Raw genomic sequence first — 14,863 nt, 5'->3', positions numbered from 1 at the left:
CAAAGATAATTCTACTAAGTCTTTGGAATCCATTGTGTACTTTTATATACCATATCTTATTTTGGACTAACTATGTTGCTGGTGCCAAGCAACTCTGTCTGGTGGCTCCTATATTGCACAGTACTGCTATAGAATATTTTATTCGTACTGTTGCTTTGGGACACATCTGTCTTTCCTAGAGTTCTCACTGATAGTCTGCTTTCAGGCCGATTTTGCCCAGTAACTGTCTTTTGTACTGCGTATGACTTTCATGGCATGCTGGCTGCTGCTCTCTTACTATCATTTACTTTATTTACCTTTTATCTCATATGCACCTTGGGTAGGCGTAGGTAAAGGTCAACATGCTGAGCTGCTTAACAAAAAGGTTGGAGATTTAAATCCAATTAGAAGTACTTTGAAAGAAATGCCTGGTAATCTAGTTCCAAAAAAAATCAGCCATTGAGAGCCTGTGGAACATAGTTCTACACTTACACACATGAGGTAGCCATGAGTTGGAGATGATTTTCAGCAACTGACTGACTGGTTATCTCATTTAGAATCTCTTTTCATTGTTTTGTCATTTCCCCCTTTATTTAAGTCATTTTAAATTGATAAATACTGGACTGTTAGCCACAAGTTTGGCAGTTCAAAGCCACCAACCACTTCTTGGAAACTATACAGGGTTGGGACTAAATTGACGGCACTTAAGAACAAGAACAACAATGGTTTGTATGGGAAACAATGAATGTTTCCTGGTTTGGTCTCATATATTTGGTTATTTTAGGGAGTCCTTTGTATGGTGCTGTTAGGAGAAGTGCTTTATTGCTATCCGCAAAGTTGGCAGTTCAAACTCACCAGCTGCTTCTTAGAAACCATATACAGTGTCGCTATGAATGTAAACTACTTGGCGGCACTTAGAACAACAACGCACATTGTTTAGTGACATTAGCTACATTTTTTATGTAGCTAATGTGTTAACATTTTCTTTAATTGTATTCTGTTTGTTCTATTTCCATTGGAGGTATGCATTGCATTACTTAAATGTTTGGGCAACGTCTGACAGTGTGTAAGTCTGGTCTCATAAAGTGTTTGTTTTTGTTTTTTAAAAGAAAACAGTTCTTTGTTAATTTATTATTTCCCCCATATGGTTTTATTACAGTGCCAACCCACAATGTTAAAACTTTTAGCAAAAAAATAACAAAAGGCGAGCTACTTTCCCTTTTAAAACGACTAAACAAAGAATGAACTGAAGCATAGCAAGGATTGTGAGGCTGGCAGTGTTTGGTTTGTTTGTAAGGTTGCTTTGAGTTGGAACCAAATGGATGACTCCAGGCCCCCCAGAGCAAATGAGCATCAGGGCTGCAGGGTGCATCCCAGTCCCTGAAGCAATGCTTCGTCTGCTCCTTTTCCTTCTGGCTTTCATTCAAACACCGTCCAGCCTGTGCAGCCTTTCACAGAATGTATTGTGGCTATGAAGTGACACATACTGGCACTTTTATCTAGTTTCCCTGACCCCTTATCTTCTCATCGTTTGTTGTTGCTGTTGTTAAGTGCTGTTGAGGCAATTCTAACCCATAGCGACCATGTTTAGGGTTTCCGAGGAACAGTTGGTGAGCTTGAATTGCCGACTTTTCAGTCTAGTCCAACTTTGCAGCCTAGCGCATTAACCCACAGTGCCACACCAGGATTCCATCTTAACTCTAATAATGGTCTCATATAACTAGTTTTTTAATGGAGCACTTTACTCACAGGTAATACCATTTATTTTGTGTGTGAATCTTTGTTATTTCACTGAAAAGTCACCTTAGGATAGTTTTGGCTCAAGGTTTAAAGAGTATCTCAGATCTGTGGTCTCAGGGAATCCTCTAGTCTCAATCAGTCCCCTAAGTCTGGTCCTTTTAAGAATTTGAATTCTGTCTATGTTTTTCTCCCTTTCTATGGAGTCCTAAGGAGCTCTGGTAGCGTAGTGGTTACGAATCGGGCTGTGAACCGCAAGGTCAGCAGTTTGAAACTGCCAGCTGTTCCGTGGAAGAAAGATGAGGCATTCTGCTCCTGTAAAGATTTACAGCCTCGGAAAACGCTGTACAGGGTTGCTATGAGTCAGAACCAACTCCATGGCACATTAACAACAACAACAACAACATGGTGTCCTGGTCTGGCTATGTGTAGGATAAGCACTGGACTGCTAACTGCAAGGTTGGTGGTTCACACTCACCAGCAGCTCCTGTATAGGTTGACTGTGAGTCAGAACTGACTTAATGGCACTAAACAGGATTAACAACATCAGGATCTATCTGCTTTTTCCTGAACAGAACGGACAGTAGTGGTAATTGGGCACCATCTAGTTTTGGTATAGAGTAGGTGAGGTTGTGAGTCATGTAAGCTATTCACGCTGTAGATTAGAATTTTTCTCTGAGACTTTGAATTTTTTCTCTTTTGCTCCTTATAAGACCAATAGTTGTATCCTCTCTTTGACCTTAACAACTCTAGTGTGTGTTTCCTAAAAGCAAACACATATTCTTAAATACTCATAATTGTTAAAATTGAGACTGCAGTACACTATCACACCATCAGATGTTTTTTAAAGTTGATCAGTTCTCCCATTAATGTATTTTTCTGGGATATGATCCATTACAGGGTCAGATGTTACATTTAGTTGTTGTCTCTTAGGATCCTTTCATCTCAGTCTTTTATCTTTTATGATATAGACTTTATGTGGGATGCATTTCATTTTGAATTTGACTGGTGCTTTCCTATGGTGAGATTCAGATTGGCAGGCATGCCATAAATGCCATACGTCAGTGCATCCTCAGTAGTCACGTGATAACAATTTGTCCCACTATTTGGTGATACTTTGATCATTAAAGTGGTGCATTGTCAGTTTTTCCACTGTAAAGTTACTGCTTTTCCCATTTTAATTAATACATATCTTAGTAGGGAGGTACCTTTATCAGGTCTTTGCACTGCTTCAGACCACTTCAGTCATGGCTAACAAAGCAGAACAGACCCAGATTCTTAACATTTGGGTGACAGAAGGACAATTGGGATGGGGAAGCTCTACAATGGGAGCCTCAGAAGAGGTGTAGTGAGCCCGTTCATGAGCCTCATGAAGGAGTTTGGGATATTGGCAGGACTGTGGAAAGCGACACACTGCTAGAGCAGCGTATACTGCTGTTTCTGGCTCTGCTTAAAATCCTATAAGCAAGAGATTTGGTTACTATGCAATGTGTATGCTACCCTAGTATTTTAAAAAGGAGATATAAGTTTTTGGTGGGGATTTGACCCATAAATTTCCCCCTTTTCAGTTACCATTCTGGTTCACCCAGATTTTTAAAATTCTGGTTTGTTCCAGTTTTGTTTCCTCCACCGTGTCTGAACCAGGAAGAACTGGCTTGAAACCATGTTAAAACTCACTGTCATCGTACTTTCATACCAATTTTAGTATCCAATAATAATTCTTGCCTGAAGCAATTATTACTGTGGTACTTGCCAGATGGTAACTATATCTACCCTTCTGTCTGCATTGATTTGGAATTAGTACTATAAAGATATTTCCCTTTCTGCTCCTTCTACTTACTTAGTCATTCATTTATTTATTTATATCAGTTTGGAACTGTAAATTCTTACTATGTTATCTGGGTTAGTCCATTATTTTCTTTCTCAGAGTGTTCCCAATTTTGTCTCTTGGAACCCCCTCAAGCTTTTTGATGTGTCCCTGTAATGTTCCAGGCTCACTTTATACTTTTTCCTGCTTCAAACTGGAATCACTCATTTCTCCAAGCCCTGACTTTTTTTTTTTGGACAGTGCTGTTTAGGAGCCCTTGAAGCATAGTGGGTTACAAATTGGGCTGCTAACTGCAAGGAAAGCAATTTGAATCTACCAGTCACTCTATGAGAGAAAGATGAGACTTTCTGCTCCTGTAAAGATTTACAGCCTAGGGTTGCTTATGAGTCTGAACTAACTCTACGGCACACCACCATTGTAACTACCATTTAGAAGCTAAGATTTTAGTGCCAGGTTACATTTTTAATTGCTTGTGTATTTTGTATTTTATATGACTATTTCTATCAGATGTATATTGTTTCTTGGAGACCCTAGTTGGTACTAACAGTTAGTACTCATCTATTAACTGAAAGTTTGGTGACTTAAACCTACCCAAAGGCCTGGGATCTGCTTCAGAAAGGTCACAGTCATTGAAAACTCTCTGGAGTGCAGTTCTACTCGTCAGCACATGGGATCACCATGAATCAGAAACGATTCCATGGCAGCTTGTTTTATGCTGTGTCTTGCTGAATATTGTTTGTTTACATTTGAATATATTTTTTACCCACTTTTTTAGTATAACTGTAGGTAGTTATTAGTGTTAAAGAGATCACTAACTTAAGTTAGCCATGGAATGATAAACATTTCTAGGCACTTATCTAGAGTAGGTGTGGTGCTGTAGGATCAGTTATGGACTGTGAACCACAAGGTGGGCAGTTCAAACCCATCAGCTGCTCTTCAGAAAACCTGTACAGGTTTGCTATGAGTTGGAACCGTTGTTAACGACAACAACATCTAGAGTAGGAGTCCTGGTGTGGTGCTGTAGGATAAAGCACTGGACTGCAAGGTCGGTTTGAATCACACACCAGCAGTCACTTGGAAACCCTACACAGGATCGCTATGAGTCAGAACTGACTCAGCATGCTAATTTCCTGGTTATAATGATTGCACTCTGGCTATATAGGGAACTCTCTTGGTTTTGGAGTGTTGGTGTGGTGCTGTGGGATAAGCACCAAACTGTAAACTACAAGGTCAGTTCAAACCCAGCAGCTGCTCCTGGGAATCCCTGTACAGAGTGGCTGTGAGTAAGAACTGACTTGACAGCACTTAACCAAACAACCCTTGTTTTGGGGAAGTTGACAGTGAAATATTAGAAGTAATAGGACTTTCAAATGGTTTTGAAGAAAAAAATATGCGTGTTGATGTATGTATGTAGAGACAGAGTTATAAGATGGGGTTGAATGCAAAACGAAATCACAATGAGATATGCCATTCCACTCCCACTAAGATAGTTAATAAGGAGCTCTGGTAGCGTAGTGAAAGTTGGGCTGCTAACCTCAAGGTCAGCAAGCCGTTCGAAACTACCAGCTGTTCCATGGGAGAAAAATGAGGCTTTCTGCTCCCGTAAAGATTTACAGCCTTGGAAACCCTAAGGAGGGTCTCTGAGTCAGAACTAACTCCACAGCACACTGCTACAAGAAAGAAAAGGAGTCCTAGTGTGGCGCTGTAACGCAAGTGCTGCACTGCTAACCTCAAGGTTGGTGGTTCAAACCTACTAGCTGCTCCTCAGAAACCCTATACAGTGTTGTTGAGTCAGATCTGACTCTACAGAACTTAACAGAAAGGAAAAGGTTGTGAAACCAATTGTTTCTAACAGGAAAAAAAAAAAAAATACAGCATTGCATTTACTGGGATCCTTTCTGGTGTTCATTTTAGAAAATTAATTGGTGTACAGTCTGAATGTTAGACCATTTATTTAGCTGACCCTAAGGTGCTTTTGACTTCTAAATTACTTTAATTTGCACTTACTATCTTTTAGTAAATGAAGACCTAAGACAACCAAACAATTTGAGACAGGTTTTAAGTTTGTATTTAAGGCGTTTTCTGTACGCATTCTGTGAGTTTTACAATGAATTTTACCCAAAGAATGATTTTTGTCCTTTCTGAAACCTTGGAATTTCCCCAGTGATTGAAGTTTTTCCTATCTACGCATGGCTCCCGGCCACACCTGAGAGTTTATACTAATGAGGTGTTTCTTGCCAGACCAGAAAGACCTACCATGTGATTGATATTGACCCAACAATGGGGACCAGAGGATGGCTATGGAGCTAAACCATGTGGGCGATAATCCGATCTGTCAGGTCTACTTAATAAGATCCCCAATAAAAGCTCTGGATACTGAAAATCTGTCGCTTCCTGTCTGGTGGAGGACATGGTTCTAGGAGGGTAATGTGTCCCTCTTTTGGGACATGGAAGCTCTGTGTAGGGAACCTGCCCAGGCCTTTCTCTGTGTATCTCTTTATTCTTATTAAAGTAAAGCTGTAATTGTTTGAATATAGATTTCCTGAGTTATTCTAGGAATGTGATGAGCCTGAGGAGGGTAATGGGAATCCATGAATTTTGTAGCCAGCAGGTCAGAAATTATGATCCCTGGGGCTCCCCATTTAATGACTGACTTCCTGAAGAGGTAGGGGGAACCCTGAATTTGTACCCAGCCGGTCTGAAGTGAAGGAATCCTGAAGACCTTTGAGCTTCAGACTGGCGTCCTAAAGGGGTTTTATTGCCCTCAAGTCAGTTCAGACTCATAGTGACCTGACCCTGTGTAGGGTTTTCAGGAGTAACTGGTGGGTTTGAACAGCCAACTTTGTGGTTAGCAGTCCTCTGCTTATCCTGTAGCACCACACCAGGAACCATGAATTTGTTGTCAGAAGGCAGGGTGTTGTAGGGACCCCAAGTTTATGATTACTCTATGAAGTTGGCAGACTTGACCGTCTGAAAGACTGCCTTTTTACTTGTGAGAACTGGCCTAGTTCTAGTGGTTGGGGTCAGAGAAAGAAGGTATTGCATTTGTAGTCGGTGGCCAGAGCAGAATTGGGTTGATTCTTTTCTAAGTGCTGAGACCACACTAGTAATTGGGCCACTACTAATTTTAATCTGGTTTCATCTGGTATTGTTTAAAATCCTTAAGAAAGATTTGTTGCTGTTAGCTGTCATACACTTGGCCTCTGACTCGGGGCTACTCTAGGCTTCGAAGGAAGGCTTAAGTAAACTACTGTAATGTAATGTGTAAGATTACAACAATCATGTTTTACCACTTGAATAATGAAGATTTTGCTTTATGTTTTTTTTTTTAGTGAAGGGATGTTTTATCTTTTTCTCCATCTCTTTACTTTAACTCACAGTTATAGTTAGATATTTTTGGAAGTGGAGGGGATTACCGATTCATTTATTGCCTGCTCTGTGTGATGAGTCCTAGTAGAAACACAGTGTTACCTGTAACAGACAGATGTAAGTTGTTGATGACCGCTGCAAAGTGAGAAGGAAGAAAGTGCGATTTCTCATTAGCTTAGAGGAACATGTTGACTATACTTGGGTTTGAGATTCTTAATAGCATGAAAATGACAGTATAAGGGGATGAGGGTATCGGTTTTAATTTCTTCATTTTATTTCTCTTGGGGGGAAAAAACACACAAATGTGTACTGTGTTTGGAGTTAGTACTTAACCTCAGTTTACTGAGAGTATAGGTCTCCTTTATTAGTTATGAAATCTTGGACAATTAGATTTTCTGTTAAATTCTAGACATGATTGTATTTAAGCAGATAGAAGAAAATGATTTTAAAATTTTGTTAATAATTGTTATTTTCTGTTTTATTTAATAGGTATCAGCAGATGTTGCATACAAACTTGGTCTACCTTGCTACAATAGCAGATTCTAATCAAAACATGCAGTCTCTTTTACCAGCAGTAAGTATTTTTGAAATAGTGTGAAGCTGTCAACATTTATAGAGTTATATTGTATGGAATAACACATTTTTTATTTAGAGGTTTTTGACTTTTGTGTAGTATATCTTCTCTACTCTTCCATATGCAGGTTTTTTTTCCTATATTACCTCCTTATTTAATTTGAATTAATTCACCAAGAATTGATTTCCTCCCTGAAGACGTTAAATCCATCCATTCACTCATTAACCCACCTACCTACCTATTTATGAACTTTTGTTTTTTGATTGTGTAAGTAATTCAAAGCCAATCCCCAACATCATCTGATTTCACTGGTAAAAGTTTCACCATGTATCTCTAGCAGGTAGGACTATATAATTTACCCTCATCACAGTACTGTGATTCTCCCTGACAACATTTACCATGATTTCTTAATATTTAATAACAACCAATTGATTTTTAATTTTCTTTGATTTTATAAAAATACAAAAGCATTTTAATTGCCTAAGGATCCAGGCAAGGTCTTTGTATTGCATTGATTGATGGTTGTCTTTAATCTCATTTAATCTTTATCTAATTTTCCATTTTTTTTGAAGAAACTGGGTCATGTTTTTATAGACTTCCTCACATTCTGCATTTGTTGGTTGTATCCTCATGATCACTTAATGTGTTTTTCCATCTCTTTTATTTTCTGTAGACTGATAACTTGAGAGGCTTGATCAAAGTTCGTTTTAATTATTTTGTCAAGAGTATTTTGTTAGTGGTGCTGTACATTTCCTATAGTAGGAGGGACTTGCTTAGTTCTGTTCTCAATGATGTTGCAACTGATCATTGGGTATAGGTGATTTCAGCCTGATTAATACATTATCAAGTTCCTCTTAATGATTTTAGCAGTTATTAGTGATTGTTGACTAGATCCACAGAGTTCTACTTTTACAATTCTTGCATTTATTAGTTGTAATTTGTTTAAGAAGAAAAATTTTTCTTTAATCAAATACTTGATTATCTTGAAATAGAATCCTTACTGGAAAGTCCAAATAAAGACTTGATTCTATCCCTTCCTTTTTTAAATTTTTCAGAATAACAAGTTGGTCTTTACAAACCTGCAAAGGTGACCAATCATTGTTGTATTTTTAACTATCATCTCAATTTACAGATGTTTATGTTTGATTTTTTAAAAATCCATTGCTGCCATCCTTTATGATGCTAAAATTGACTTATCTTAGGTCAGTGGGAGTCTCTTCATATGGCTTTTATGTCCTTTGACGTGATTTTAGAATTCTTTTTACAGCTTTCCTTTCAGGATTTGAGAGCGATAGCAGGCTCATTCTGTGTATTTTCCGCTCCAGATCAGAAATCAACCATTTTTCTAAGGGTTATATTTTTGTGGGAATTGGTATTATGAGACCACAGTTTGGGTGTTTGGCACATTTATTATTACTGGATTTTCATTGTTTCTAGGCCTTTCATTGGACAAAACTAATAAACTTTTTTTTTTAGAAATAAAATAATTGAATTTTTAGTGATATTGCCATTGCAAATGAAACATTAAAGGGTGCTTACTTAACTTGGATTTTTAAAATCTTACTTTCTCTCTTTTTTTAAGTTTTTATTGTGAATTGAGTCATAGTTTATATGGAAGAACATCAGCTTTACACTCATCGCATTTCGTTTCATTGCAATGATTACAATCCACTCCATGCATCATCATTCAACAGTATTTGCTTCTATTCCATCTTTTCTTTTTTTTCCTGAATGTACACTGAAGCATTCAGAAATACATAATCATTCAAACAACCACAGAGCATACCTTTCAAGCCTGCCCCCTGGCCGCCAGCACACAGCCCCTCTCCCTCCATGAGTCTAGAATCCCCAGCCGCTCTATCTCTACACATCATCTCTGCCTCCGTCTCTGGCATCGCTGCTTCTTTGGTTAGGGTCCCACACCGCTCTTCTCCCTTGATGGTCCCAGGCTCTTCTGTTCCTGGACTGCAAGATCAACCACTTATTCTTACAGAACGTCTACCTTTACATTTACAACAATCGCAATCAGTCCTGATAACAATTATTTACTATTGAACCACAATAGTCTTTTCCGCATCTCCTTTCACTAGCCCCATCTAGACAGGTTGGAAACCACTCACTGTTGATTCTACCTTCCCCTGCATCCTCTGAAACTAAACTCCCTCATGAAAACGTGTAAGCCAGTCACTTTGTGCCTTTGTAGCCCCTAATTTAGGTAGCCAGTATCAAAGTTGCCAGTCCCTGTCAACCCTGTGTATAGAGGAGATGGGAATGATCCTTGCTGTGAAGATTCCTTCCCTCTTTTAAACTACTAAATCTGTAAGTATAGGTCAAGTTCATCAAATTTTAGTGGATTACAGTTTTTTTCCTCTTCTTTCTTCTTCTAGTTGAGTTCTGATCGTTCAGCTATGGAAGCTAGGTCAAATGGGTACTATATGCAAGTATGGGCGTTCTTGTGCATTTCCCCTCACTTCACATCAGCTGGATGCTTCACTCTCCGCTCTAGCCCTCTATGGCTGTGTACCTGTCCATGGGCTCAGGAGTCCTCAGGTCTCACCATACTGCTGGCCAACCATGTCTCACTTCAGGTTGACAGGAGTCTATTGAATGTGGTCAGACTCAGCCCACATCTTCATCGCTGCTTTTCCCCCACGTCCCCTTATCGGTAGACCAGTGTGGTCGCCAGCAAGATTACGTGCCTGTTCATGTATTCCCTTTGAGTTTTCACTCTTGGAAGGGGATTTATGTTAGTATCTCCGTTTTCTTGGTCTAAAAATCATATCATAGTTCCTTAATGACATTTCTGTATGCGGTTATTTGCTTTATTGTTGTTAAGTGCCATTGAATAAGTTTAAACTCATTGTGACCCCTTGTAGGGTTTTCAGGGAGTGACTGGTGAGTTTGAACTTGACAACATTTTGGTTCAAACCGACCTGGCTGTCCAGTACTTTACCCTACAGTATTACACCAGGACTTTTCTTACTTGTTTTTAATATTGGTATCGTTATAGCAGAATGCTTTCTTATGTACATAGTGTAGTGTACGTTTGCTTTATGCTATTATGTACATAAGAAAGCATTCTTCTATAGCAATTCCAATATTAAAGAACACTTGCCATTGTATTTGACCCCATGTATTTGTCAGAGTCGAACTGTGCTCCATAGGGTTTTCAGTGACTAAGTTTTAGTAAGTAGATTGCTAGGCCTGTTTTTCAAGGTACCTCTGGGTGGACTTTGAACCTCCAGTGTTTTTGGTTAGCAGTTGAGTGCATTTACTGTTTGCTGTCAATAAAGATATTGATAATCAATATCAATAAAGATATTGATTATGTCGAGATACATAATCAATAAAGAGTTTTAAATTTGAAGTAATTCTTTTTTATGTGCTTGTTGAGTTTGATTATCAATAGTACTTCTTATTATGTGCCATTGAGTTGTTTCAAACCTCAGTGGAGCAGGTCACCAGATATTGTTTTTTTTTTTTTTTCCTGCAGAGACACTGATGGGTCTCTGCTAGCAATTTGTCAGTAACCAAACACTTACCAGTTGGGTTGGACTTACTTTTTGTGACTGGTGTGAGATATAAGCTCAATTTCATATGACTCCATAGTTAACTTGATCTCATTTCAGCATTATTTTTTGGAAAAGCAAGACAAAACATCCTTTCTCTTGAATCCATGTGACGAGATCTCATTCTAGCATAATTTATTGGAAAAGCAAGACAAGGAACATCCGTTCTCTATTTTGCCTTGACATCTGTGTTACGTATCAAATGTCCCTACATGTATGGATCTGTGTTGGGTCTGTTCTGTTCAGTGGTTTTTTAAAAAATAAATTCCACAATCTTGTCACATTTTTTATAATCTAATAAGTCGATGTATTTTTGAGAAGTTTCTTATTTTTTCCACCAAGAATATCTTGGCTTAACAGTCCTTTGCATTTCCATATATACTTGCATACCTTAAACACCAGCAAGTCAATTTATACACACATACAGGTTATCCTGTTTTTTATTTATTTTTTTCTCATTGATATTACCTTAACTAAATCTAAATCAGTTTGGAGAGAGTTGATTGGTATCTTTACTATGTTGAGTCTTCCAAATGATCATTGCATGTTTTCTCATTTATTTAGTTTTTAGTGTCTGTCAGTAAAGTTTTATGATTTTTCTCATCAGAGGATTTACACAACTACCATTGGATGTATTGTTAATAGGTATTTTGTATTTTTTTAAGCCATTGTAATTGGACTCTTAGTTAAGTTTCATTTTTTAACTGCTATTGCTGTTAATGTGGAAATGCAATTGATTTTTAAATCTTACAGTTTTTCTGTGGATACTTTCAGTTTTCTATACTCATGATCATATCATTTGTGAATAAAGAGTTTTGTTTCTTTCTTGCCAATCCTTACACCTTTTATTTCTTTCTCTTGCCTTACTTCTCTGGCTAGGACCTCCAGTACAGTCCTGAATAGAAGTGGTGATAGAGGACATCCTTGTCTTGTTCCTGATCTCAAAGAGAAAGCTTTCAGTGTTTGACCATTAAGTATGATGCTTGTTGTAGTTTTTTGTAGACACCTTTTTTAAAAATCAGATTGAGGAAATTCCCTTCTTTTTTGGTGTGCTAATAGATGTTAAATTTTATCACATAGTTTTGTTCAATCTAATGCGATGGTACTATATTTCATTTTTAACTTGTTAATGTTATTTTCATTGGTTTGCTTTTTAATTCTCAGCCAGCTTTGCATTCTTGTAATTAACTCATTTGGTCAGTCATGGTGTTTTAAAAATATTGCCGTATTCAATTTGTTAATATTTTGTTAAGAATTTTTGCATATTTGTTCATGAATGTGAATGACCCCTAATTTTCCTTTCTTATAATGCCTTTCTTTGTCTAGTTTTTATTTTCAGTCTGTGCTGGCTTCATAAAATGTTCTGGAGGTTTTTCCACTTTTTTCTTATGTGGCAGAATTTGCATGCTATTTGTATAGCTGTTACTGCTTTCATTATAGATTGGTATGATTCATGGGAAAAGTCATCAGAATCTGGTTTTCTTTGTAAGAAAGCTTTTTACTTTCTGTAATAGTTATAACAGTTTATATACTCCAACATTTTATAAAGAGATCTGGTAGATAGTGGTTATGAATCCGGCTGTGAACCGTAAGGTCAGCAGTTCGAAACTACCAGCTGTTCCGCAGGAGAAAGATGAGGCTTTCTGCTCCCGTAAAGATTTACAGCTTCAGAAACTCTGTACAGGGTCGCTATGAGTCGGAACTGGCTCCACGGCACATAACCACCACCACCACCACATTTTATATACTGCCTATTTCGATAATTGCATTTTTTAGCATTCAATCTAAATTTTCAAATTTATTGGCATAAAGCTAGCAAAACAATCTTTTATTCCTAATGTCTACATAGTCTGTAGTGATAATTTCTTTTTTACAATTTCTTATTTGTGCCTTCTCTTTAATATTTCTTTTTGACCACTCTTGGTAAGTGTTTATTATGGATATTTTTATTTGCAAAGAATCTTATTTTTGGCTCTGGTGTTTCTCTATTGCAGCAGTTTTTAGTCTTTGTTGTCAGTACCCCTCCACATTCCTAAAAATTATTGAAGACTCTAAAGATCCTCATGTAGGTTGCATCCATTGATCTAAATTATACATTTTTCTCAGTTTACAAATTAAAAATTAAAAAAAATACTAATTGATTTAAAAATAACAATAAACCCATTGCATGTTAAATAATATTTATAATAAATAACTCTTTGAGAATAAGTTTGGTGAGATGAATGGCATTGCTTTACATGTTTGCCAGTCTTTTAAATGTCTGATTTCATAGATGTCTGGATTCTCGCATATGTTTCTGCACATGTATAATCTTTAGTTTTGTTAAAGTAGAAGAAAACTTAGTTTCTTACAAACATGGTATTGAAAAGGGAAGACTATTTTCAGATTGTTGTAGATAATTTTTTTAGATACTACAAATCTTAACAAGTGCTTTTTATTTTTATTATTTGTAGTATGAAATCTGGAACTATCTCAATAAATTTTTGCATTCTGGTACATTAAAGTGCATGGGTCTGTCTTGCACTTTGGATCATTTACTTTTGTGTGATTTTGTAGTATCGTGCTTTGGTCATTTGATCAAATACACTGAGATCTGTAGCTCTTCTAAATGTTGACATTGTTACTACATACTTAATTGCATGATGTCAAATATCAAATTTGTTAACATAACCACTAATCTCATCAGAAAAGTTTGTACTTAACGGGGATGTCTTCAAGCCGTAAGTGGTAGATAAAAGTTTACCAAATTTCCAAATTTTGCATGAAGACTTGAATTTGATCATTGATAACGAATACTATCAGCTGTTTTCCTTGAGATGGCAGCCCCGCTGTATTTGATTTTGAGAAAATATCTGTAAAATACCCAAGTCTAAATAAGTATAGTTAGTCTAGTAATTTTGTTTTTCAAGTAAAAATGGTGTATTATGAAAATAATGCCTAGTATTCTTAGCAAAGTGCTTTACCTTAAGCATCTTAACTTTGATCTGCTGCTTCATGTTTGTCACAAATATGTTTAAAATACGTAGAAAATTCAGTAAATTATTTTTCCTGCTTCATCAAGAACCTTCTTAAATGAAAGTAATTATTTATAATGTATCAACCTGTGATATGCAGATGATACAACCTTACTTGCTGAAAATGAAAAGGACTTAAAATACTTAACTGATGAAGGTCAAAAACCACAGCCTTCAGGATGGATTGTACCTCAATGTAAAGAAAACAAAAATCCTTATCACTTGACCAATAAATGGCATTATGATAAATGGAGAAAAGATTGAAGTTGTCAAGAATTTCATTTTGGTTGGATCCACCATAAAAACTTGTGGTAGCAGCAGTCAAGAATTCAAATGACATATTGCATTAGGCAAATCTGCTGCAAAAGACCTCTTTATTATAAAGTGTTGGAGAGCAAAGATGCCAGTTTGAGGACTAAAGTGTGTCTGACCCAAGTCAAGGTATTTTCAGTAGCCTCACACACATGTGAAAATTGGACAGTGAATAAGAAAGACCATAGAAGAATTGATGCATTTGAATTATGGTGTTGGAGGAGAATATCAAAGTTACCATGGATAGTCAAAAGAACAGACAAATCTGTATTGGAAGAAGGTGAATGCTCTTTAGAAGTCAACGTGGCCAGGCCAGACTTCATCTCTCATACTTTGGGCATAATATCAGGAGGGACCAGTCCCTGAAGAATGACATCATGCTTGGTAAAGTTGGAGGGTCAGTGAAAAAGAGGGAGACCACCAGTGAGATGGATTGGCACAGTGTGGCTGCAACTGTGGGCTCAAACAGGAAATATTATGA

The 14,863-nt window shown here is 37.2% G+C and overlaps 1 protein-coding gene across 3 annotated transcripts in view; it reads left to right on the top strand.

The window, feature by feature from the left end:
• Positions 1–14,863, top strand: part of SS18 (synovial sarcoma translocation, chromosome 18) — a 70,220-nt gene that overhangs the window by 4,948 nt on the left and 50,409 nt on the right. For 2 of the 3 annotated variants that reach the window (XM_006835030.1, XM_006835029.1), the window contains exon 3: positions 7,403–7,487. The exons of the other annotated variant lie outside the window; for it this stretch is intronic. In XM_006835030.1, the coding sequence (XP_006835093.1) occupies positions 7,403–7,487 (85 nt within the window). The remainder of the gene's footprint in view (positions 1–7,402; positions 7,488–14,863) is intronic. 3 annotated transcript variants of the gene reach the window in all.

This window comes from Chrysochloris asiatica, unplaced genomic scaffold (assembly GCF_000296735.1).
Source record: "Chrysochloris asiatica unplaced genomic scaffold, ChrAsi1.0 scaffold00015, whole genome shotgun sequence".
Classification (NCBI taxonomy): Eukaryota; Metazoa; Chordata; class Mammalia; order Afrosoricida; family Chrysochloridae; genus Chrysochloris; species Chrysochloris asiatica.
Note: the sequence above shows the minus strand (reverse complement) of the source record. Positions and strands in the feature narration are given on the sequence as shown.